The following is a 26436-nucleotide window of genomic DNA, read 5'->3' as shown; positions in this document are numbered from 1 at the left end:
TTACAAGACGATGTGTTTTTGGACATAGCACCTACAGCATGTGGAAAATCGTACTTTTTCTGAAACTGTTGTACAGTTGGTAGCCGTTATTCCTCCAAACTTGGAATCTATATAAAAAAAGAAACGTAATTAAGATGTAGATTTTTCTTTTCAGGAATGTGACACATCACACTGTGTCCAAAGTTTAAAGCTGGAGAAGTAGAATGAGCATACTGCTACTGAAGGAGTAACCACTCCTAGGTTGGCAGAAACACCTCCATCCTAAAGGCACCTCAGAGATCGCAAGTCAGCCAGTGCTGCAGCCACAGACCAAAATCAGACAGTGCCAGTATAAGTATTTGAGATATTGAAATTGAGTGCAATGACACGAACAGACCCCTATTTTTCATATGGTCAACATATTACCTATGAAATGAGAGAATATGATTCACGTACCTTAGCACAAATTAAGCTTGTGATTTATAATGTTATTACACCATAGATGGCACTCTGGTAGCAATTGCATCTCATGCTTCTGCTATGAACTGTGTACCTGAAAACAATGAAGACACAAGTTTTATTGTAGACTTAAAGAAGTAGACTGGCCAGTGGTCATTGTAGTAGAAGTTCTAAAATTATGACAGCTTCCTTGAGAGTTTTTTTGCATGTTTTAATGGAATATTTCCTCCAAAAGCTTGCTGTAAAAAATGACAAGCAAACTGAAATGGGTAACTATTGATGTAAAAGTGCAAGTGCCAGAAAAGTCAGCTACATAATGAACTGAAAAGAAAGACACTTTAAGATTTTATAAACTATGTAAAAAGATCTAAAACTCTATTTAGAAGGGTGGTAAAGACAGCAAAAGAAATTGCGCTCAGAAGTTCATTCTGAACCATAAATAAATCAAAGGTAGTCTGGTCAGTCGTAAAATCTGAAATTGATGTCATAGCCAGCAGTCCACAAATTTCCAGAACTAAGATAGCTGACAAATCCATTTTAAAGCCTTCACATATATCAGAATGTTTCAATGAGGTTTTTGTAAATGCATCAAAATCAGATGTCGATATAAGTGGCTACCTAGATAATGTCCAACCCTTCAGTTTCAATCAGGATAACAGACAAGCTCTAATTAAATTTGAACAAATTATAGTTAAAGGTGTAAAAGAAGTAGTAATCTCCCTTAAAAATAAAAACTCAACTGGATGTTGTAATGAAAACAATTTCTAGTATATTATCGTGTCTAAAAACTAAACCGGTCATTTGAAGGAGGATTCTTCCCAGATGCTCTTAAGTATGAAGTAGCAAAGTCATTATTCAAGAAAGGCTCAAAGGAATATATAGAAAACTACCAACCAGTCAGTTTTCTCCCAATATTTTAAAAAGTATTCAGAAAAGTTCTGCAATCCAGATCCAAAATTTAATGACAAAATCTAATATCTTCACATTAAGTCAGTTCAGCTCCCAGAAGGGGAAGAGTGCAATAAGTGCCATCAACAAATTTGTTGAGAAAATTTGCTTATCACTGGACAAATCCCAAGGAGTCACTGGAATTTTCTGTGACCTTATGAAGGGTTTTGAGTGTGTAAACCACTCTCTACTGTCACATAATTTAGAAAGATATGGAGTAAACGGTAGTGCTTTAGATGGTTCAAATCATATTTAACCTGTGGAGAGCAAAGGGTGGTTACAATGTCAGCTGCAGGAAATGGATCTTCAGAATGGCAAATTATTTCACAGTGAGTCCCACCAGGTCTCATCTTAGGCTCAATCCTGTTTTTACTTCATGTAAATGATTTATTTCTAAATATAACATCCAACTCAGTTTAATTTGCAGATAACACATCTCTACTCATTGAAAGTGAGACCACAGAACATGTTCCCCAAAGAGTCACTTATACCCTAAATACTTCAGAACACCTGTTTGATGTACGTGGATTAAAACTAAACATAAAAAGTTACACAGTTTAGAACTAAACAGTTATAATCAAGCGACCCCAAATTATCCATAAAAATCAGGAACCTTGGGAAGCATGTTGTTGTTGTTTTTGTTGTTGTTGTTGTGGTCTGCAGTCCTGAGACTGGTTTGATGCAGCTCTCCATGCTACTCTATCCTGTGCAAGCTTCTTCGTCTCCCAGTACTTACTGCAACCTACGTCCTTCTGAATCTGCTTAGTGTATTCATCTCTTGGTCTCCCTCTATGATTTTTACCCTCCACACTGCCCTCCAATGCTAAATTGGTGATCCCTTGATGCCTCAGGACATGTCCTACCAACCAGTCCCTTCTTCTTGTCAAGTTGTGCCACAAACTCCTCTTCCCCCCCAATTCTATTCAATACCTCATCATTAGTTACGTGATCTACCCATCTAATCTTCAGCATTCTTCTGTAACACCACATTTCAAAGGCTTCTATTCTCTTCTTGTCCAAACTATTTATCGTCCATGTTTCACTTCCATACATGGCTACACTCCATACATATACTTTCAGAAACGACTTCCTGACACTTAAATCTATACTCGATATTAACAAATTTCCCTTCTTTAGAAACGCTTTTCTTGCCATTGCCAGTCTACATTTTATATCCTCTCTACTTCGGCCATCATCAGTTATTTTGCTCCCCAAATAGCACAACTCCTTTACTACTTTAAGCGTCTCATTTCCTAATCTAATTCCCTCAGCATCACCCGACTTAATTCAACTACATTCCATTATCCTTGTTTTGCTTTTGTTGATGTTCATCTTATATCCTCCTTTCAAGACACTGTCCATTCCGTTCAACTGCTCTTCCAAGTCCGTTGCCGTCTCTGACAGAATTACAATGTCATCGGCGAACCTCAAAGTTTTTATTTCTTCTCCATGGACTTTAATACCTACTCCAAATTTTTCTTTTGTTTCTTTTACTGCTTGCTCAATATACAGATTGAATAACATCGGGGAGAGGCTACAACCCTGACCTACTCCAAATTTTTCTTTTGTTTCTTTTACTGCTTGCTCAATATACAGATTGAATAACATTGGGGAGAGGCTACAACCCTGTCTCACTCCCTTCCTAACCTCTGCTTCCCTTTCATGCCCCTCGACTCTTATAACTACCATCGGCTTTCTGTACAAATTGTAAATAGCCTTTCGTTCCCTGTATTTTACCCCTGCCACCTTCAGAATTTGAAAGAGAGTATTCCAAACAACATTGTCAAAAGCTTTCTCTAAGTCTACAAATGCTAGAAACGTAGGTTTGCCTTTCATTAATCTTTCTTCTAAGATAAGTCTTAAGGTCAGTATTGCCTCACGTGTTCCAATATTTCTATGGAATCCAAACTGATCTTCCCCCAAGTTTGACTGCTACTAGTTTTTCCATTCATCTGTAAAGAATTCGTGTTAGTATTTTGCAGCTGTGGCTTATTAAACTGATAGTTAGGTAATTTTCACATCTGTCAACACCTTCTTTCTTTGGGATTGGAATTATTATATTCTTCTTGAAGTCTGAGGGTATTTCACCTGTCTCATACATCTTGCTCACCAGATGGTAGAGTTTTGTCAGGACGGGCTCTCCCAAGGCCGTCAGTAGTTTTAATGGAAAGTTGTCTACTCCTGGGGCCTTGTTTCGACTCAGGTCCATTGTAATATGAGACACAATTTAGGTCGAATGAATGACGATACAGCTATAGTAGTTTGGTTCAAGTCTTAAGCTTACCAGTTAAGCTTTACCAGGTAGCCATTGCTGTGTGTCAGGCGCTCCGTCCGTATTTGTACGGGTACCCTTCCTTTTTCACGTGCTTTGTATGGTTTGAATTGATTGCTTATTTTTCTTTGATCTGATAAGTACCGTTCTCTTTGTTATAGGTGTTACGTCACTCTAAGCTGAAGATGCATTACTGTACTGTGTCATGCATTGTGTTGTCGCATTCTGATAATGAGTGTTTACGGCCTGTCGCCGCTCGCGGCATGGCTTGCTTTTGTGCATGCTACCACCGCTTTAAAAAAGAGAGAGAGAGAGAGAGAGAGAGAGAGAGAGAGAGAGAGAGGGGGGGGGGGGGGGAGGAATCATCTCATTAGCGAAACAATGACAAGAGACTGCTATTTGTTGTTACTTACACTGCTGCTTTCTTTGATAATGACCAACAAGAACCAAATAATAGACTGTGTATGATAGATGATGTTCTGAACGAAAGTTTCGCGAAAATTTTTCTCCGTTTGAAAATTTTTACGGACGCATCTTTAGTACATTACATTCTGCACAGAAATTAGCGTCATCTTAGATTTAAAAATCTAGTCAATTGCCGTGCTTCATTTCTGACTGTATCACTATTACGCATAAGAATAATACGAATATAAACAAGACATGATATGTATATTCTGCCGCGTTTGCTGTTGTTTCACTCTAGTTTCGTAGTTTATTAGGCAGACAGGATTTAAATGAGATAGCAGGAAACACGAAAGAATACGTGACAAAATGTTTATATTCATATTATTCTTATGGTGAAGAAAATACTGCATGTGATTCACAATTCATAAAAGTTCCTATTAGCAACCATCTCTTCTCACAGGTAGGAAAAAATTCAGAATGTAGAGTTGGCCATATTGACAAATATCCCTAACAGTCTTGCCAGTTTTCATTGTACATTGAAATGCTGCAACATTCGAAGATGAACAACATGGAATTTGTATTTACTTCAATGGATAATGTATGAAAATGAAAATGCAATGGTCGAAACTCGGGGCGGAGGGAAAAAACCTCGTCTTCCACCTTTTTTTTAAATTTATTTAGTGACGCAGAGGTTTTGGCGCCAGTATTTATCTTTGTGCCTGCAAAACATGCCTGTGTAGCGCTACATATATTTGACGGCAGAAGTTAGCTGTGGCGGCACCTACCAACATTTTTCAGAACTTCCGCTTACTTTGCACTCGATTCTAAGCAGCAGGTGGTTTTTTTTAATTACAAAAACTGGAAAAAAAGTGCAACTTAGATTCGAGTAAATACGGTAGACCTTCTATATACTCCTTCCACCTTTCTTCTTTCCCTTTTTTACTTAGAACTGGGTTTCCATCTGGTTCTTTTTTCTCCAAAGGTCTCTTTAATTTTCCTGTAGGCAGTATCTATCTTACCCCTAGTGAGATAAGCCTCTACATCCTTACATTTGTCCTCTAGCCATCCCTGCTTAGCCCTTTTGCACTTCCTGTCGATCTCATTTTTGAGACGTTTGTATTCCTTTTTTCCTGCTTCATTTACTGCATTTTTATATTTTCTCCTTTCATCAATTAAATTCAATATTTCTTCTGTTACCCAAGGATTTCTACTAGCCCTCGTCTTTTTATCTACTTGAGCCTCTGCTGCCTTCACTACTTCATCCCTCAGAGCTACCCCTTCTTCTTCTACTGTATTTCTTTCCCCCATTTGTGACAATTGTTCCCTTATGCTCTCCCTGAAACTCTGTACAACCTCTGGTTTAATCAGTTTGTCCAGATCCCATCTCTTTAAATTCCCACCTTTTTGCAGTTTCTTCAGTTTTAATCTACAGCTCATAACCAATAGATTGTGATCGGAGTCCACATCTGCCCCTGGAAATGTCTTACAATTTAAAACCTGGTTCCTAAATCTCTGTCTTACCATTATATAATCTATCTGATACCTTCTAGTACGTCCAGGATTCTTCCATGTGTACAACCGTCTTTCATAATTCCTGAATCAAGTGTTAGCTATGATTAAGTTATGGTCTGTGCGAAGTTCTACCAGGTGGCTTCCTCTTTCATTTCTTTCCCCCAATCCATATTCACCTACTATGTTTCCTTCTCTCCCTTTTCCTACTCTCGAATTCCAGTCACCCATGACTAAATTTTCGTCTCCCTTCACTACCTGAATAATTTCTTTTATCTCATCATACATTTCATCAATTTCTTCATCAACTGCAGAGCTAGTTGGCATATAAACTTGTACTATTGTAGTAGGTGTGGGCTTCGTGTCTATCTTGGCCACAATAATGCGTTCACTATGCTGTTTGTAGTAGCTTACCCGCACTCCTATTTTTTTATTCATTATTAAACCTACTCCTGCATTACCCCTATTTGATTTTGTATTTATAACCCTGTATTCACCTGACCAAAAGTCTTGTTCCCCTGCCACCGAACTTCACGAATTCCCACTATATCTAACTTTAACCTATCTATTTCCCTTTTTGAGTTTTCTAACCTACCTGCCCGATTAAGGGATCTGACATTCCGCGATCCGATCCATAGAATGCCAGTTTTGTTTCTCCTGACAATGACATCCTCCTGAGTAGTCAATGTACGGAAATCCGAATGAGGGACTATTTTACCTTCAAAATATTTTACCCAAGAAGACGCCATCATCATCTAACCATACAGTAAAGCTGCATGCTCTCGGGAAAAATTACTGCTATAGTCTTTCCTTGCTTTCAGCCATTCGCAGTACCAGCACAGCAAGGCCGTTTTGGTTAGTGTTACAAGGCCAGCTGAGTCAATCATCCAGACTGTTGCCCCTTCAACTACTGAAAAGGCTGCTGTCCCTCTTCCCTCTTCAGGAACCACACGTTTGTCTGGCATCTCAACAGATACCCCTCCGTTGTGGTTGCGCCTACGGTACGGCCATCTGTATCGCTGAGACACGCAAGCCTCCCCACCAACGACAAGGTCCATGGTTCATGGGGAGGGGAGGGGGGGGGGGGGTTGGGAAGCATAATCTGTCAAATTCCTGGAGATATTAAAAAAAAATCATCCTGGTCTTCTCATATAAGCTACTTGACAAACAAGCTAAACAGTTTTGCATTCGGAGTGACAATATTGTCCTACTCAAGTGATGTGGACACTACCAAATTTGTTTACCACAGCTATTTCGAATGCATTGTAAGATACAAAATAATCTTTTTGTGGTATGCAGGTATTGTAAAGAGGATATTATTAATTAAAAAATCTATTACTAGAAATACGTGTGATAGTAAGCCTAGAGAGCCATGCCAACTTTTGTTGAAGGATCTAAGAATTTTAACTATTCCACGTAGTTACATTTATAAACTGTTTATCTTTGTCCATACCAATCCAGTATTACGTAAAGAAAACCACTTTCAACATATGTATGACACAAGAAACAAAGATAATTTCATGTTGCCATCTCACAGACTAAAACTCTACACCCAGACTCCTGAGCATGAAAATTTATTATAAATTAAAAATGAAAAACTTTCACAGTATGGAACTAGGTTTACTGAAGATAAAATTATGAACCATGCTAGTGCAAGAATATTGTTATTCACACATGGAACTATTAAATGATGATGAAGATTTCTTTGTAGAGTTGCTGTTGTTGTTGTCTTCTTTTCTAAGACTGGTTTGATGTGGCTGTCGATGCTCTTCTATCTTGCGCAAGCCTCTTCATCTCTGAATAACTGTTGCAACTTACATCCTTCTGGATCTGATCACTGTATTCACCTCTAGTCTCCATCTACAGTTTTTACCTCCCTCCCACACACATACACTTCCCACCAATACTGTATTAACGATCCCTTGATGTCTCAAAATGCGTCTGTTCAGTACTTCCTCATTAGTTACATGTTCTAGCTGTACAATCTTAAGCATTTTTCTGTAGCATCACATTTCAAAAGCTTCTATTCTCTTTTTGTCTAAACTGCTTATCATCCATGTTTCACTTCCATACATGGCTACACTCCATACAAATATTTTCAGAATAGACTTCCCCACACTTAGATCTATATTCAATGTTAACAAATTTGTCTTATTCAGAAATGCTATTTTCATCATTGCTGGTCTGCATTTATAATCCTCTTTACTGTGGCCATCATTATTTATTTTGCTGCCCAAATAGCAAAACCCATGTACTACATTAATTATACCCTTTTCTAATCTATTTAATTTGACTATTTTCCATTATCCTTGTTTTCTTTTGTTGATGTTCATCTTATGTCCTTTGCTGTCTCTAACAGAATTACAAAGTCATTGGCAAAAAAGTTTTAATTTCTTGTCCATGGATTTTAATTCCTGCTGCAAATTTTTCTGTGGTTTCCTTTACTGCTCACTCAGTGTATAGATTGAATAACATCGAATGTGGCCTACAAAACTCACTCTCTCTCTCTCTCTCTCTCTCTCTCTCCCCCTCTCCCTCTCCCCCTCTCCCCCCCCCCTCCCTCCCTCCCTCCCTCCCTCCCTCTCCCTTTTCAACCATTGCTTCCTGTTTATGCTCCTGACTCTTATACCTGCCATCTGATTTCTGTACAAGTTGTAGTACATAGTCTTTCGCTCCCTGTATTTTACCCCTGCTACCTTTAGAATTTGAAAGAGAAATTCCCACAACATTGTCAAAAGCTTTCTCTAAGTTTACAAATGCTATAAATGTAGGTTTGCTTTTCCTTCACCTGTCCTCTAAAATAAATTGTAGGTCAGTATTGCCTCGTGTGTTCCTACACTTCTCTGGAATCCAGACTGATCTTCCCTGGGGTCAGTTCCTACCAACTATTCCATTCTTCAGTAAATAATTTTTGTTAGTAATTTGGAACCATGAATTGTTAAACTTATAGGTCAGTAATATTCACACCTGTCAGCACCTGCTCTTTTTGTAATTGGAATTATTACATTTTTCTTAAAGTCTGAGGGTATTTTGCATATCTCATACATCTTGCACACCAGAGGAAACAGTATTGCTATCAGTAATTCTGACACAATGTTGTCTGCTCCTGGGACCTTGTTTGAACTGAGGTCTCTATCAGATTCTTCTCACAGTATCACATCTCCCATCTCATCTTCACCTATGTCCTCATCCATTTCTATAGTGTTACCTTCAAGTTCTTCTCCCTGGCATAGGTGCTCTATATACTCGTGTCACTGTTGAGCTTTCCCTTCGTTGCTTAGGACTGGTTTTCCAATCAGAGCTCATGAATTAAACACATTTGTAATGGATTCTGCAAATAAGATTTTGTTTGACACCTTGTATCTACCTCTGATGCATAAATTCTATTGACAAGTCTCCTCTACTTTAAATCAATGATTTATGTGTGTATGTCATAAGACTATAAAATTCTCATACTGAATCTGAAATCTCTTCAAGACCTATCTGGATTCTTGTCTAAGTAATCTGTGTAAAAGTATCCAATAAAAATTGGAACTCAGTGTAGTTTTATGGCTTTAATTTTTTTCCCCCCTCTATCTTACTTTTATGTAGTCCTTTAGGCCCTCAAAGGTGGCATCACAAACCTCAGGCCCAGTTTTTGATATAGTTCGTTTGTAGACACAGAAAAATTATTGCAAACCTGTGTAGGAGCCTCTCGTGGCCAAGAATCTCAAGGTAACTGTGAACATCTCCCTCACAGTAATAGCTTCTCAAAACTGAGTTTTGATATTTCTCATTATTGGCTTGCTCATCACATTTAATTGTTCAAAATCATGTAATGCCACACAAGTAAAATTTTTAATTGCATCTTCCATCACTTTGAAAATCATATCTCACCTATGTTTGTTTCCATGCTGCATTCTTTGGTGATCCAATTCTCCCATCGACCAATGCACTTCTCCCTGTTCAGTTTTGTATTGTTTTCAATGTTATACATCAGTATGGAGGCAGCTGCTGCTCTTGTCATACTCGTGGTATTCTCGCATGCACTGCGTGACTACCAGCAATCAGCAGTGGACACCCACTGTGGACTGAAGTCACGTATTGAATGAGGTTGGCTGCCACAGGTGAACACACACAGGTTTACTACACACAAACTGTTGCACACGGCTGTCACACTCAGGGGATATGCAGCTTTATAAGAACAACATAAAATCGTAGCAAACTGTGGTCAGTATAGACCATATGTGTTTGGATTTATTACATTTTGCAGATTTGCCAGTATGTTGGTTGCTTAACTAGTTGCTAGGGTAGTTTTTATTTTTCAAGTGTGATTTTTGTCATTTTGCTACCCTATAATTTGGTTCAGAGTTTTTGATTTCCTGTTGTAGCGATGAAAGGGACACTAAATTTGTTACAAAAGTCAGTAAATTACTCAACAGACAGTATTTTTCAGTTCAGGTATTTCATTCATTCCAAGCATGTGTTGATTCATGACGTCATCGTCCAGACACACGTTGACTGTAATCTGAATCTGTTTTAGCAAACTAATAATTTCTCTCAGGCAATAAAATTTTATTGATTATGAAACACAAGTTCTTGAAGTTTATTCAGAATTGGAAATGTGTAATTAGTAATTACATGCCATAATTTATTTGTTTAATTATTTATTATTGCATTTCTATTGAAGCCCCCCCCCCCCTCCCCCCACATTATAATGTTGACTCATGCCTGCTTTGAGACCTTTTGCACATTCACACTAAATGCTCCAGATACAGTACATCCAGAAACAGGAAATGTACACCCTTTTGCTCCTCGACTAATTTGTTTTAAACAATCTTGTGTCATTATGCTAATAGTTGCTCCAGTATCAATCAAAATTTCAACATCAATGCCGTTTATTACTGCTTGAACCACCACCTGCAAAATTCGTCCACACTTATTCAAAATGTAAGGTGTTTCTTCAATAAGTTCCTACCTTAGATCCAAATCATCATTATACCTCAGTACATTCACTTTAAAATGATGCCTGCCCTCCTCATCCTCTCCCGTCATCCTAGGAAGGCTTTTGGTGGCCGGTTCTAGTTTAACCTTTCAGTGGATGTCATCTTTGGTGGTTCATGTACTTCAACAATACGTACAGTATGGTCGGAATTTGGTAGTTCTTCCCTTTGTGACTTTATTGCTCCGTTACCAAGTGGTATCGGTCCTTGTGGTTGTAATGCTTGTTGAGTTACATTTGTATCTACCCATCGAACTTCAGGTGTCGAAGGGTCTTTCTAAGGTTGCTACTATTAGGATTGTCTTCTGGGTATATATCACGTCTGTGTGATTTACCATACTGATTATTCGAATCATTCTGTCTGTATTTGCGATTTAGTTTTCCTGTACTAATCTGATTCACCTGATTATTATTATTTCCATAGGTTTCTTTAGTATAATAGGTGTTATGTTTATATTGATTATTATTATTATTATTATTATTATTATTATTATTGGCTTTACTATAGTCATAAGATGTCGCTTGTCCTCCTTCGTGTAGTATAGGTTTAGTTTTTCTATCTCAGTTGTCGTTATTGTTAGTACTATTGTTATTGTTTCTTTCTTTTCTCAGACGTTATGTCTGGTCAAAAATGGAAAGTGACGCGGACCTTGATCAAGTGTGACTTCCTTTTAACTGTACGGTATACGTTATATTGCATTTAGGAACTTTCGGGTAATTGAACATGTATCAATAATTACGGATTTCTGTAGTTGTTTATATAAGTTTGGATGTAGCTGTATTGCATTGATGTACTGGTGGATATTGTGTGGTATGACTCCTGTAGTTGATAGTATAATTGGTATAATGTCAACTTTATCCTGATACCACAGTCCTTGACTTCCTCAGCCAGTTGGATGTATTTTTCAATTTTTTCTCCGGTTTCCTTTTGTATATTTGTTGTATTGGGTATGGATATTTCGATTTGTTGTGTTAATTTCTTCTTTTTGTTGGTGATTATGATGTCAGGTTTGTTATGTGGTGTTGTTTTATCTGTTATAATGGTTCTGTTCCAGTATAATTTGTATTCATCATTCTCCAGTACATTTTGTGGTGCATACTTGTATGTGGGAACGTGTTGTTTTATTAGTTTATGTTGTATGGCAAGTTGTTGATGTATTATTTTTGCTACATTGTCATGTCTTCTGGGATATTCCGTATTTGCTAGTATTGTACACCCGCTTGTGATGTGATCTACTGTTTCTATTTGTTGTTTGCAAAGTCTACATTTATCTGTTGTGGTATTGGGATCTTTAATAATATGCTTGCTGTAATATCTGGTGTTTATTGTTTGATCCTGTATTGCAATCATGAATCCTTCCGTCTCACTGTATATATTGCCTTTTCTTATCCATGTGTTGGATGCATCTTGATCGATGTGTGGCTGTGTTAGATGATACGGGTGCTTGCCATGTAGTGTTTTCTTTTTCCAATTTACTTTCTTCGTATCTGTTGATGTTATGTGATCTAAAGGGTTGTAGAAGTTGTTATGAAATTGCATTGGTGTAGCCGATGTATTTATATGAGTGATTGCTTTGTGTATTTTGCTAGTTTCTGCTCGTTCTGTAAAGAATTTTCTTAAATTGTCTACCTGTCCATAATGTAGGTTTTTTTATGTCGATAAATCCCCTTCCTCCTTCCTTTCTGCTTAATGTGAATCTTTCTGTTGCTGAAATCATCTGATGTATTCTGTATTTGTGGCATTGTGATCGTGTAAATGTATTGAGTGCTTCTAGGTCTGTGTTACCCCATTTCACTACTCCAAATGAGTAGGTCAATATTGGTATAGCATAAGTATTTATAGCTTTTGCCTTGTTTCTTGCTGTCAATTCTGTTTTCAGTATTTTTGTTAGTCTTTGTCTATATTTTTCTTTTAGTTCTTCTTCAATATTTGTATTATCTATTCCTATTTTTTGTCTGTATCCTAGATATTTATAGACATCTGTTTTTTCCATCACTGCTATGGAGTCGCTGTGGTTATCCAATATGTAATCTTCCTGTTTAGTGTGTTTTCCCTTGACTATGCTATTTTTCTTACTTTTGTCTGTTCCAAAAGCCATATTTATATCATTGCTGAATACTTCTGTTATCTTTAGTAATTGGTTGAGTTGTTGATTTGTTGCTGCCAGTAGTTTTAGATCATCCATGTACAGCAAATGTGTGATGTTGTGTGGGTATGTTCCAGTAATATTGTATCCATAATTTGTATTATTTAGCATGTTGGATAGTGGGTTCAGAGCAAGGTAGAACCAGAAAGGACTTAATGAATCTCCTTGGTATATTCCACACTTAATCTGTATTGGCTGTGATGTGATATTATTTGAATTTGTTTATTATTGTTATTATTATTATTATTATTATTATATTATGAGGTAGACATTTGATTATTATTCCATACTCGGGCATATTCTAGTATCATATCGATCGAATTGACCACAGACAGGAACTGTTTCACACCATAGTCAGGGACATTTATAAGTTTCTCACGTATATAAATATGTAATCTTCCTTTCAAAATATGTATCACTTCTCTTTGGGAAATAGGATCACTTCAGCACCTCGTTTTATTAATATATTTCTTGAAATGCTGTCTTAATGAACCTCATGTACTATTATAAAATTCCGGTTGATACACCTCCTTTCGTAGCCTCCCGTTTGCTACTCGACCAGTATTTCGCTAAGAAAAGTTGTTCAAACTCCGCACATGTATTACAATTCTCACTCGCTTCTGCAGCCTATCGTGCTGCTTCACCTGTGGTCTTGGACACAATAAATTGAAGTCTATCAAGTTCAGACCAACTGTGAGGAAAAATATGCTTAAAGTTGTTGATGAAAATTTTTGGATGAATGTCATCTTTTTCAGTCGAAAATGTATGAAACTGTCTAATTTTGAATACGCTTGTTTCAACTTTAAAGACGACAAATACCCCCTTTGGACAAAAGCGTCATTTTCATTTCTATAACAGGCACAAAATTTATAGGGTGTATTCCCACAACAGTTACATTTTACTTCACTACAAGATTTATTATTTCTAAGCCTGTCTTCGGAATAGCTGTCTTTGACTAAACATTTCATGAACATTTTTGTTCTAATTCTGACAATTTACAATTTGTTTCACTCTGTCACTTAGATAATTCTTCAATTACTTTATCTTTAACAATGGGGTAAGTTCATCATTTGCCATCTGTTTTTCCTTAACTACCTCAGCTTGTTTCGGCTCGAGAGTGGTATTGACTTTCCCTTCGATTTCCTTATTTTTAACTTCTATCCACTCAGTAAGACCATCATCTAATTTTTTAGTTTGGTCCTTTAAATATTTATCTATTCTCTTGCAAGTGTTTATTTCGAATTCTGACATCTTTTTAGACGGATGCTCAATTTGCACATTTTCCTTCAAATAACTACTTTCACAGTTACAGATTTTATCTGTCAAATCACTATGCCCCTTTGAGCTAGTTTCACATTTATTCTCCATCTCATTAATTTTACCCATAAATTCGGTGTGTAGGTTAGTCATATCCATGGAAACTTTTATTTTATATTCAATAAATTTAGTATTTAATCATTCTTCCCACTCTACTTTTAAGTTATTAAATTTCTAATTTAATTGTCTATTATCATCATTAAGTGACTCAAACTTGTTGTCAAAGTTTTCATTGAGTAAACCTATATGGGTGTCGAAGTTTGGGAATCAAATTTAATATCAAACTCATCATTTACATGTCGCGTATTCTCAGTTAACTGACGCTGCATACTCGCCATGAATTTAATAATATTATCTTTAAGCTCTGTAACATTCGATGTAAGATTCACACTTTCCTGTGTAACTTTGGTATTTATAGACTCCTGTATATTACTGTTTCTACTTGTATTCGGGTCTGCTTCTACTGTCACCTCCACATCAGTGATATTACTATCGCTTAAATTATGTGATTGCTGTCCTACATTTATTACATTTGGGACTCTTTCACCAAAATTTTGCTCACTCAAATTATGTGATTGCTGGTCCCTAATTGGTTCCCTAGGTACCCCCTCATGAGGATTATATTCACGTTCACTCCCCTCACTTGTCATTCCCAAACTCTGGATTGTGTTATCTTGCGCTCTCCTTGTTCGGTTGTACATTTTTCCTAATATCTTTATACACAGTTAAAATATCAATATAAACTCAAAATACACGGTCACCAACCGTAGAACTGTTCTTTTATACTATGTCTATCCTACTCCTACCTGAGAGTATCTCACGTTAGCTGTGAGTACTTATCCTTTCCGATTGGTCTAAGTTTGTTCCTTGGGCCTGAAGTTGTTAGTATATACTGCACTATTAATGGCTTCAGTTCAAAATATGTAATCAAGTTTACCACTAAAAAGTAAACAACTTTGTCTTTTCTATCACAGTTCTGTTTAACCTTCCTGCTGAACCAATTTGTTCTGATGTATAACTACGAGTCAGTTGATGTGTAATCCCATATTTATTCATCACATTTTCAAAATTCACATAACAGAACTTTTTGCCATTATCTGTTCTCACTGTTTTGATTTTCCTTTCTGACCTTCTGCCATTTTTTGAAATTCTTGAAATGTTTTAGAAATCTCATCCTTCATCTTCAGGAAATACACAAATCTCATTTGGGTATAATCATCCACCTGAATGACAAAATAGTTTTCACCACCTGATAACTTCCATTGGTCCACAAAATTTTGATTCTATACCTTCCAGTGGTGTAGAGTACCGTCATGTGGAAAAAGGCCATTATTACATACCAACAATTTTGTATGCTAATGTTGATGTTAACATCTTCACACACCATTCCTTCAACAGCAACCGTTTCACATTTTTATTATATACTTTGTCTTTAAATGATGTAATCTTCTATTCCAGTTAAATGCAGTAATCATTCATGAAAAATTATTACCCATGTCAATGTTCAGCTCCATTATTACAATCTACAGTTTCAACTAATTTTGATCCTTGTTGAAAACTTCACAGCAATCACTACCAAATTTAACTTAGTTTCCTCATTGAATCAAGTTGCTCACAGATAGTAAATTTGTTGTTAGCTGTGGAGTACACACACATTCCACTGTGATATAATAGAAAGTTTTCCAGCTGCTGTTGTTAAATCAACTTCTACAGAGCACAACACAGGGATTTCAGTGTGAGTCACTGCCACAATTTCACGAACACCAACTGTATTCCTCATCGAATTTTTATTTGCTGCGAGTTGCACATTAGCACCATTAGCAACGTACTACTCACTTCTGTTAAAAGAAACACTTAAAAACAGCGTGCTGAAGACATTCGAGGCTCTGCTTTGTGTGAGCTCATTATTCTCTCTGTTAGGACATCATGGCTTTGCACTTTTAGCAAATAACTTCTTTCTTGCTTTGATGTTGGAATACTACACGATTTGACAGTTTAGGTTCAGTGTTATTTCTTAGTGAAGACACAGAAGTCCATTACACTGAAAATACTTACGTTGACTTTTTGAGTGTTTCGCTCTAAAAGCACTACCACTGGTAACCTCCTCTTCCATACTGAAAAGCTTCATTTGCTCAGTGGCTATAGTCATAGCAGATTTTTTGTAATCCTGCTAATAATATAACCCAATCCATTCATCACTAATCACAAAATTAGTTCCACTTGATTTACATAACGTGTCACTGAATCACGTCTTTCTAGATGTGTTGATACTGATATTCTCATTGTGTCCACCTGTGATCCCTCATTATTTAGCACAAGACATATACTGCAAGCTAATGCCTCTCCAGGCCACTGGCGGTACCACTACAACATAAGTCCACGGTGTTTGTTGTCAGCCACATCTCCGACAGCCACCTTAGTAATGTGTGGCGCCACTTCTCAGCTAGAAGTGCGAGATTCACTGCAATTAGCGCAGCCATTGTTGACACCAATTCTTCGTCCGTAGATCAAATGCACACCAATAGCTACAGGAGTGTTCTTCTGCCAGGCAGTCATAACAGATGCCATGTGGCTGACCAGAACCGATTTGCAATGGGGTGCTACAACCAAACTCTGATCACTGTTGCCAGTCCCTTAATTAGAGCTCCTGTTGCACCACCACAGTCTCCGCTCGAGTGAGTCCAAGTCTTCATTTCACGACTCACCTGAGTTCTTCACACCACTGCAGACATCTTTACTCCAAGTTGCACCCCGAGTCTTCACTCCACATTTGGTTTGATTTCTCCTTGCTGAGCCAGATGCTGGCAGCAAGTGTGGCTCGTCAGTATGCAAGTCACCATCACTGTTGTATTATGTAGGCTGTGCCTGCAGCTCATTTGATGGAGCCCACTTCTTAACGTCATCTGCAGCAGCTATGCTACCTCTGACAGACATCTTCTGCCTCACCAGGATCTGTGTTCTGGACTATCCCTGAGCTCTGTTGTTCTCTCTGATATGGCTGTGCTGACATAGCCCCTATCAGGATTCTCCCAGTGTTACATCAGTGATTGTCAGTGGGTTGGAACTAAGTAGTGTTGATACAAGGCCAGGCAAGTCTTTTGTTATATTCAGTTTATGAGTGTAAATAAAGTTCATTTATTTGTTTTACCTGGGCTATGGTAATTGGTGTGTTTCTCTTGGCCATGGCATAAAAGTTCTCAACAAGTTTATTCTTTTCTGCTTCTTTTATGTGCACATGTAAAGCTGGACTAGTAGTAAGATTTATTTTAGCTTTGGCTTTGGCATCTTTTGTTTTAACCGCTTTAGAGACACATTTTGCCAGTCTTTCAAGGAAAAGGATGTTTCCATAAATTTTCAGGACTGCAGCTGGATAATGTCGACATCTAGCAATGATATTTTGGCTGATAACTATTCAGCCATCACCAGGTCAGTGTTTTGCACAGGAGATTGCTAGTTCACATCTCTTAACTTTATACCAAAAACTAGTACTGAGACACGTGTGCAAAGGCAACTACTACACGAGTGACTTCTGTTGAGTTTTGCAGTCTGTTTGAATATTGCTCTATCAATGGCACGCAGTCGCTTGTTTAATGGTGACACTACTCACACATTCTCTATGAGAATACGCACCCGTAGTGTTAAAATTCAGAATTCAAAATTAATAAACTTGGTTTCTGAAGAAATTGGAGAAATTACCAAGTCCCATGCTTCAGTCAGTTGAAAGCTACCATCACAATTGATAAGATCTTCTGCTAAATGTATTTTCACTGATTCCTTAGTAATTAAATCCCAAAAGGACCTTGTCAAGGCCAAGACGTGACAGAATAATCCATGGAATGCATAGGTATGGCTGACTTACTGTGAAAGGTGGGTGTGGTGATCATGTTCAACACATTTTTCTCGAACTGTGTGCATTGTATGACCAATGTAGGCTTTGCCACAGTGGCAAGATATTTTGTAGATTCTGGCCTTCTGCATTCTCAATTGTCCTTTGCCAGACCAAGAAGAGTGCAAGTCTTTGTATGTGGGCGGAAGATTACTTTGACATAATGTTTACTTACAAGTCTGCCCAGTTTTGTTGAAATATTGTGACATATGTGAGAGGTGCCTTGGACTTCAACCACTCCTCCTCTTGATCTCATGAGTGGTAACATTTCTTCTTCCTTGAAGCTGTGCTGATCTGATATGAAGACTACCCATTATCTTTGAACACTGATTGTAGGTGTTCCAGCTTCTTTGCAAGGCTGTCTCCATCAGACACAATGTTTGCCCAGTGCACCTACCTTGAATTCAGATGCTGCAAAAAGCATAACAGTTCTTCTTCATCATGGGGCCACACTATAAAATCATAATCTATATACTGCCAGAAGACTTTGATTCAAGTTCTGCCAAATCAAATGTCCTCTTCTCAAAGTCTTCCGTAAAAAAGTTTTCTACCAGAGGGGAGAGAGGACTACCCATGGCAACACCATCAGTTCGCTCAAAATATTCACTGTTGAATAAAAAGTAGGTTGAAGAAAGGGCATGATGAAACAGTGCTATTATATCAGCTTTGACCTTCTGCTTATGTGCTACAATGAATCCTTGTGAGGAGTGAGATTACATCGAAGCTTACAAATAAGTCCAACTCAATGAGTTGAAGTGTCTTCGTTCTATTAATAAAGTCAACAGAGTTGCATATATGATGCAAGCATTTTCCCGTAAAAGGTCTCAGTAAAGACATGAGAAGTCATATGTTAGAGCACCTGCTTCACTAGTGCTAGAGCCAAGTCGGACTGGGTCCATAAGGAGTCTGCTTCAAGACAGTCTTTGAAGATTGCCTTCCTGTCAGCAACATTGCCTTCGTGTCAGCAACATTACTGCGAGAAGGTGTTTTTTGATGCTCTATGGAAAACTTTATGGATAAGGTTTTGGACAATGTGACAGTATCAGTGCTTTGGAAAGGCTTGAACTTTATGCTTACACTTAGAATCATGCCTTTAACCAATTTTATTAGTGCTGTTGAAGAAGCTGTTAGACACTTTCCCAGTGACATTGCAGAAGAAATAAGATGTGAAACATGTTATGCGTGTATGAGGACTCCACCTCAGAAGAGCAATGTTTCCTCCATAGATAAGATTGTGCTGTGCAAACTGCAAGATGATCCTCACATGTGGTCCTTCCAGGGGATAATGGAAACATCATTATGCTGTTGCCACGTGAGATCTATGGCCAGAAGATTTATAGCTTGTTGGATGAACCAATGTGCCTGGAGAAGAGTGATAAAGATTCCGCACGGAGAGTGGGGGGGGGGGGGGGGGAGAGAAAGTTGCCTGAATTCCTCTTCCCTTCCGCAAGAAGTTGCAAAAAGATGAATACTTCATAGCTCTGTTCCGCCATAGTTGTATGGCATTCCAAACAAACGCAAAGAAGGTCTTCCAGTATGTCCTATTGTGAGCAATATCAGGACTCCAACTTATAACTTAGCTAGACTTCTTGTGCCTTTACTGAGACCTTTTGTGGAGAAGTGCTCATATCATATTTGCAACTCCATTGACTTCATTAACAGACTGAAGACACTGTGACTCAATGCTTCAGACTTATTTGTAAGCTTTGATGGCGTATTACTCTTCACTTGGGTCCCTCTCATGGATTCATTGTCATTCATAAGCAGAAGTTCATAGCTGATATAATAGTCTGCTTCATCATGCTCTTGTTTCATCCTACTTTTTATTCAACAGTGGATATTTGGAGCAAATTGACAATGTTGCTGTGGGTAGTCCTGCCTCTCCTCTGTTAGCAAACATTTTTAGTAAGACTTAGAAAAGAGGCTTGATTTGGCAGAACTGAAACTTCTGGTGGTATGAGCATGTTACTTTTGTCATGTGGTTCCATAGTGAAGAAGAACTGTCTAGCTTTTTGTAGCATCTGCAATCTATCCTGGAGAATATCAATTTTCTGATGGAAGTGGAAAAGGGTGGGTGTCTGCCATTTCTGAATGTCTTGGTCAGTTGGAAATGGATGTATAATTGGGGTATTCCATTTCCCCTTAGCCCACACATGCAGACCTCTATTTCTAGGCATCTAGTTGCCACCACCCCTCATAGACTATGGGCATCCTCTGAATGTTGGTGCACCAGGAACATGCTGTGCCTGATAGAGACAGCCTTGTAAAGTTGCTGGAATGCCTGCAATCAGTGTTAAAAGATATCCTCCACATCAGATCAACATAACTTTAAGGAAGAAGAAACATGACCACCCACAAGATCAAGAGGGAAAAGAGCAGTTCTAGTCCAGGGCATTCCTCCCATACATTTCGCAATATTTTGTCAAAATTAGGCAGAATCTCAAGGAAACACCATGTCAAAGTAATCTTCCACCCACCTACAAAGACTTGTACTCCTTTCGGTTCAGCAAAGGACGATATGGGATTGTGAAGGGCTGGAATCTACAGAATACCTTGCCAGTGTGGTAAAGCCTACATTACTCAGACAACATGCACAGTTTGAGAAAAATGCATGGAACATGATCAGTACATGTGTCTTTCACAGCCTAGTAAGGTAGCCATAGCTGAGCATTCCATGAGTTATTCTGTTGTGGAAATCTTAGCCTCAATGAAATCTTTCTGGGATTCAGTTATTAAGGAACTGGTGGAAATACATTTAGCAGGAGATCTTATCAATTATGATGGCAGCTTTCAACTATACAAGGTGTGGGACCAGGTGATTTTCTTAATTTCTTCGGAAAGAACATATTTTATGATCAATGACACATCAGTTAATTTTATTAATTTTGACATCTGAATTTTAATCCACACTTGTGTATTCTGACAGTGTGTGCACATGTAGTGTTGCCATAACACATGTGCCTGCACACCATAGATGAGACAATATTCAAAGAGGGCACAAAACTTGACAGAGTTTGCTCTTATAGTGGCTGCCTTTGTGCACGTGTCTCCATGCCAATTTTTTGTTATAAAGTTAGTGATGTGAACTAGCAATCTCTAGTGCAAAATACTCACCTGACAATGGGTGAATGGTTGCCGGCCGAAATATCATGGCAGGAAGTCGACATTATCTAGCTACAGTCCCAAAACTTCATGGAATACTCTTTACATCAGGAAAAATTCAAGAATTGCGAGAACTGAGTCTTTTTAGTTGTCATACCCTTTCAGCTTTAGTACATTAATCAAATAATTCATCACCCTCTTTGTGGAATAAAACAATTCTGTTTTTGAACAACAGTAAATCATGGACTTCACATAACAACATGTTATACGTGATCTCTTAACCATTTTATCTGGAGATCTGGGCCCTTAACCTGTTGAGAATTCTGTCATGTGTGGATTCCACTGATTATCTACTTGTACTGAGAACACTGGTAGACATATTACTTAATACTTTATTTGACCACTTCACGTAAAAAGAAAGTTGTACATTCAGCTGCACTCGGTGCTGCATGATGTACAACAGACAGACGTGACAGACACAGTACACACGACTTGACAAGCTCTGAGAAAAGCAAAGGCACTCATATGCAAAAGAAGGCATTCAAAAGGTCATAGCTCACAGAGACCACAGGTATTCATTTGACTACTTTAATTAATCTTGCATTTGAGTGACTTTTCCAACCAGAAATGATATAAGTATCAGAGAGCTTATATATACGCTGAAGTGTTCCTTGTCTGTATGTCTTATTTTTCTTACTCTTTTAGTATGCACAAATTTCTCATCCTGGTTGAATACTTTTTATTTACCAGGAATGATATTTTGGGTTTGCCCAATAATATTCCCACAGCACTGACTCTTGTTAAAACCATTTCCCTTGATATTCTCTCTAAATCTCTCAACTCACTACACTATGACAGCTTTTACACTTTCCACTCATAGCCAAAGAGTTAGAATTAGTGAAAAAATAACATTAAATACTGGAAGTAGCGAAGATAACTCAGTGTATAGTTGAAACAGTGAGTGGCCAGTAGGCCATTAAACAAGACTGGAAACATTGCTAAGCTTTTAGTCAATATCTGTCTTTAGAGTTAACTTTTGCAGAATACACACACATCTATCTGTTGGCATTATCCCGACAAACTGCAGTTGATCTGCAGTGCTGATACAATGTAATGAGTCAAGCTGCGTTACTGGTCCAGTTTAGTTGTCTGGGACAGTGTATCCATACAGGTTGATGTATAAATGCTTATATTGTCTGTGTGTGTGTGGGGGGGGGGGGGGGGGGGGCTTTTTCATTACCACACTCATTTCATATGAGTGTGAATTTGGTAATAATGTCAGCTGTATGCAAATAAACAGTTTCTGCAAATAATGCTCTCTTGCTGATCTTCCTATATGAAGGTAATTTAAAAGTAGCATTAATTAGTAATTTTTAAAGAAAATTGAAGTTTACTTCATAAACTTTCACAGAATTTATAGCTTGAAAGTTAGCCCAAATTTGCAATTACACTATGTGTATCTCACAGAAAGGCCAGAGATTCAAGCCCACATGGGAGCTTATTAGCAATCATTTTTCTCATAAAGCATTTGTGACTGGAACATGAAAAGGGAAAAGTGACAATGGTACATGCAGTACTCCTCAGCACACACCAAAAGGTGGCTTGTGGAGTATATATGAGTATGTAGATGTATCAGAATTCTGAATAATATGAAATATCTTCTGCAATGCATCACAGAACATCAAATCTTAATTTATGTGTCGAGAATAGGCACTGATATGTGTACTCATTACCAGATCAAACATTCTCAGTTAACTCCTATTTGTGAATGACAGATATCTGTATACAGCACTCAATGGACATCTTTAATCTAAGTGAGGTTAGTATATATCATCAGAACTTGTTCGAGAAAACATATCTTGGAAATTTCAGCATGTAATCAATCAACCAATTACTCCGGTAATGCATTTTAATTTATTCAAGCAACATCTTTTGTATTTTAATATCATTGCTCTAAGTACAAGTACATAAGTAAATTTTGTGTTCTGTTCCATTTTCAGAACAATTTCAGCCGTATTATTGCCTCTCTTGAAGACCTCTACAGATCTTTAATTGATCAGCTAACTGTTCTGACAAATGAAGATGGCCCTACAACAAAAAAGTATGGTCCCCTTATGGTTGAGAGGTATAAAAGGATGTGGGTTTATTCAAACCTCAGAGAGCAGATTGAAGTTCTTCATAATTTAATATTGGTTACTGATGTATTGGAAACTCGCAATGCAGAAGATTTTGCAGGAATCCTGAGACTGTGCTCTGTAAGTACTGTATCTTTCTGCTTTGGATTTTATGCATGATGAAAAAGAGTAAACAATCAGTCTGAAGTCCAGAGTTTAAATTAAGAAACACTCTGTCAGGTGTTTAGAAAGTAATATTTTGAAAATGGTTTTGGTAACCTGTTAAGCTGAAATAAGTTTCTTCCTTAAATTTCGTTATTAAATTACATAAAATATGTGCTGTGATGTTTCCCAGCATATTTGTTACTAGTAGGTGTCTGCCAGAGTTGCATCTTAAGTTCGGAATGATATTTTGGCAAACAAACATCTTGCTATCTTCAGATGTTTCCAGTCCAGTGTTGCTGTGTTCTGATTGGCATACTATATATGTAGTCCACTACTCCAGCCATCACTCTTCTCCTGTTTCCATCCATGCAGCTGATGTGGTGGGTGGAAGTGGTGGTGTGGTCAGTGACGCCTAGGTGTGAACTGCAGTCCCCAGCCTCTGAACAATTGTCATTGTGTGTGGATCGCACTGTATAGCAATGCTTAACTTTTTTTCAGTTCAGTGTGGTGTTCCATTCCGGACTCTGTTGTTGGCCACTATCTCTGTTAGACTATCGTGGAACCTAATTTCAAAGGCATCTTTCATCATGCAATCCCAGGAGGAGGAAAACTGCCTAAGTATCTTTGTTTTGTTGTAATTTATACTATGACCAGTTTTTACACTGGGGTCGGCCATGGCCAGTTTTGTGCTCTAGCAAAATTCATTTTGTTGAAATATCATGGAGCACTTATGGTGTGACCCAGCTGGATAACTGAGAATTCTGCAAGTTAAATTACATAAAGTGATATTGCAGTTACCCAAAATGATTTAGCCTTATCTTATACAACTACGTACACACAATGCAAACCACTGTGAAGTGCATAGCAGAGGGTAGTTCCCAAGACCATCAGTATTCCAACAAGCTCTTGATTAAATAACCATAGAGCAATCCTGATGATTACTAGCTACTAGAATTTTTGCTGCAACATGCTGTTCATTCTCAGCAAGCTGCTTCCATGACCCCAGAATGAAAAATTCAAATGACAAGTGAGGTGACACACACACACACACACACACACACACACACACACACACACACAGAGAGAGAGAGAGAGAGAGAGAGAGAGAGAGAGAGAGAGAGAGGTGTTAGTGATGCATGGAGTGTAAACATACAAGTGAAACTTCTAAATGACATATCCATCATTTATGTAAGTTTCATATCTGACTATGAAGACATACCATGTTTGCTGTTTTCTGTTATGGTTTTGTAAATATTTGACACAATTTTTCTCTTTTAAGGAAAATGGATTTGGAGAACAAAAAGAAGCTTGGAAACTCCTCACTGATGTCCCAGATGAACCTTGCAAAATTATTGGCTTCTTACAGAATGTACTTCTCTTACGTACTTTCAACTATGAATCAGCGTAAGCATTGACAGAATCTGTTGCTTATTTTCACTCTCAAATTAAAAATTGTCTTGTAAATTTTATTAGGGATTACAGATGTTAAATGAGGTGGTTGATGTCTCAGTCCAAAATAGTCTAAGAAATACAAGATGATTAAACTTAACTAGTGTGCTTCAGTGTGTATAAAAGGATGAAGATGATAGGTTAGACAATCAAATAAATTCTCAGTTGCTACTACAGTCATTAATTCATTAATAAATGCCACATAAAATCAGCTAATGTGGAGACATCACGTATACTTTATCACAAACTTTTGGTCTCCAAGGGGATCAGCCAGATAGGACTAGGTACAGGCAAGGTGAAGCCTTAGACCTTTAAAAAGTTGTCCCCATTTTGTATACATAAGGCTTTGGAACAAATCTCTGGCTCACCAAAGGACATTAAAAGACTTTGTAATAAAATTCTTTGAATGTAAAATACATCTTCTTTGAAAACAGTTGCAATCTTAAAAGCAATGTAAGTTTCACACTACTCACTACTTTGACAAACGTGTGGTCACTTACCATGAGCTGGTGCTCTTGGAGATATCTGAATTGGAGAAACATAAAGACATAAGGGCTGATTGTATTTAAAATAATTAATGGTCAGATATGATAAAAACATGAGCTGTCATTCTCAGATTCAGTTCACTAACACTACAGGGATACATACAGAATGGTTTTATTCTAATTCGCATCAGACCATTCATCCTCACCCCATTTCTTTGCTTCTGAAGCCAAGAATGTAGCAACAGTGGGAAGCAACTTGTGACAATTGTGGATTAGATGCTCATTAACCATGAACATTATGCTAAGATTAGTACCTTTTGAATTGCTCAGGCAAAGATTCACCCTGGAGCACAGAATGCTGAGTTTTAGGTAGAGCCATGCACATCAACACTGCCGTGCCATTTCTCTCTACAGCCCTTGTAAGCACTGTGCAGTGGAAAGTGGGACACTGTGCAGTGGAAGTGGTTATGTGTGTCTCAGTGACCACTTCCAGGTGTGGAAATGCCCAAGAGATAGAACGGTTCTGAAAAGAATCCACTGAAATAGAGGCTCAGTAAGGCTGACTGAATGTTGAAGACCCAACGGGCTGCATTTGGACATCGTTATAGCAGCCAGGAGTAGGTAAACCACATGACGGCTATGATTCACCAACCATGTGATGCATACATCCTGAAGTTGTCAGGCCATGTATGAGGACCATCTGCCCCTTGATTTAATAGTAGTGATTTACAGTTGGAAATAAATGTGCAACCCTGCAACTGAATGCCAACCAACAGCTGACATGGTGGCAATCTTTAGTGTAGTGAGGATCAAATGCAACCTAATCATTAGAGAGACCAAAAAGAGATTCCATTATGAGTTCCTTAATGCCATAAATTGTTCCACTATATCCATTATAGTGTGGAAGATTACAGAACAAGTGCACCAACCTCTATTATAAGTTAATTGCAGTTAAGTCAGCATTTAACCCCATTCAGTGCAAAATTTGGGGGCACCGACCACAATCAAAGTTAAACAAGGGAATTGACTGCTTTTAAATTTGACCAAGGCCCATGTTCGGTTTTCTCGAGATGGCCGGGGTTTAATAAGCATACAGTATTAAGATGGCAGCATGTTTCAGTTTTATGGATGATGTTGAGGAAGGAATGTTATGTCTTCACCATTTAAATTGTGACCAAACCTGTATAGGAGTGATTGTGAAAAAGGTAAACCCTTGTG

At 37.8% G+C, this 26436-nt stretch overlaps 1 protein-coding gene across 1 annotated transcript in view; it reads left to right on the top strand.

Annotated features, from left to right (window-relative positions):
* The window catches only part of LOC124787979 (nucleoporin Nup188), a 264531-nt gene that overhangs the window by 44406 nt on the left and 193689 nt on the right, over positions 1–26436 (top strand). Inside the window, exons 4-5 of the mRNA XM_047254995.1 lie at positions 23006–23260; positions 24564–24688. Of these exons, the coding sequence (XP_047110951.1) occupies positions 23006–23260; positions 24564–24688 (380 nt within the window). The remainder of the gene's footprint in view (positions 1–23005; positions 23261–24563; positions 24689–26436) is intronic.

The sequence above is a fragment of the Schistocerca piceifrons genome, chromosome 3 (assembly GCF_021461385.2).
Source record: "Schistocerca piceifrons isolate TAMUIC-IGC-003096 chromosome 3, iqSchPice1.1, whole genome shotgun sequence".
Taxonomy (NCBI): Eukaryota; Metazoa; Arthropoda; class Insecta; order Orthoptera; family Acrididae; genus Schistocerca; species Schistocerca piceifrons.
This window is presented reverse-complemented; position numbering and strand designations above follow the sequence as displayed.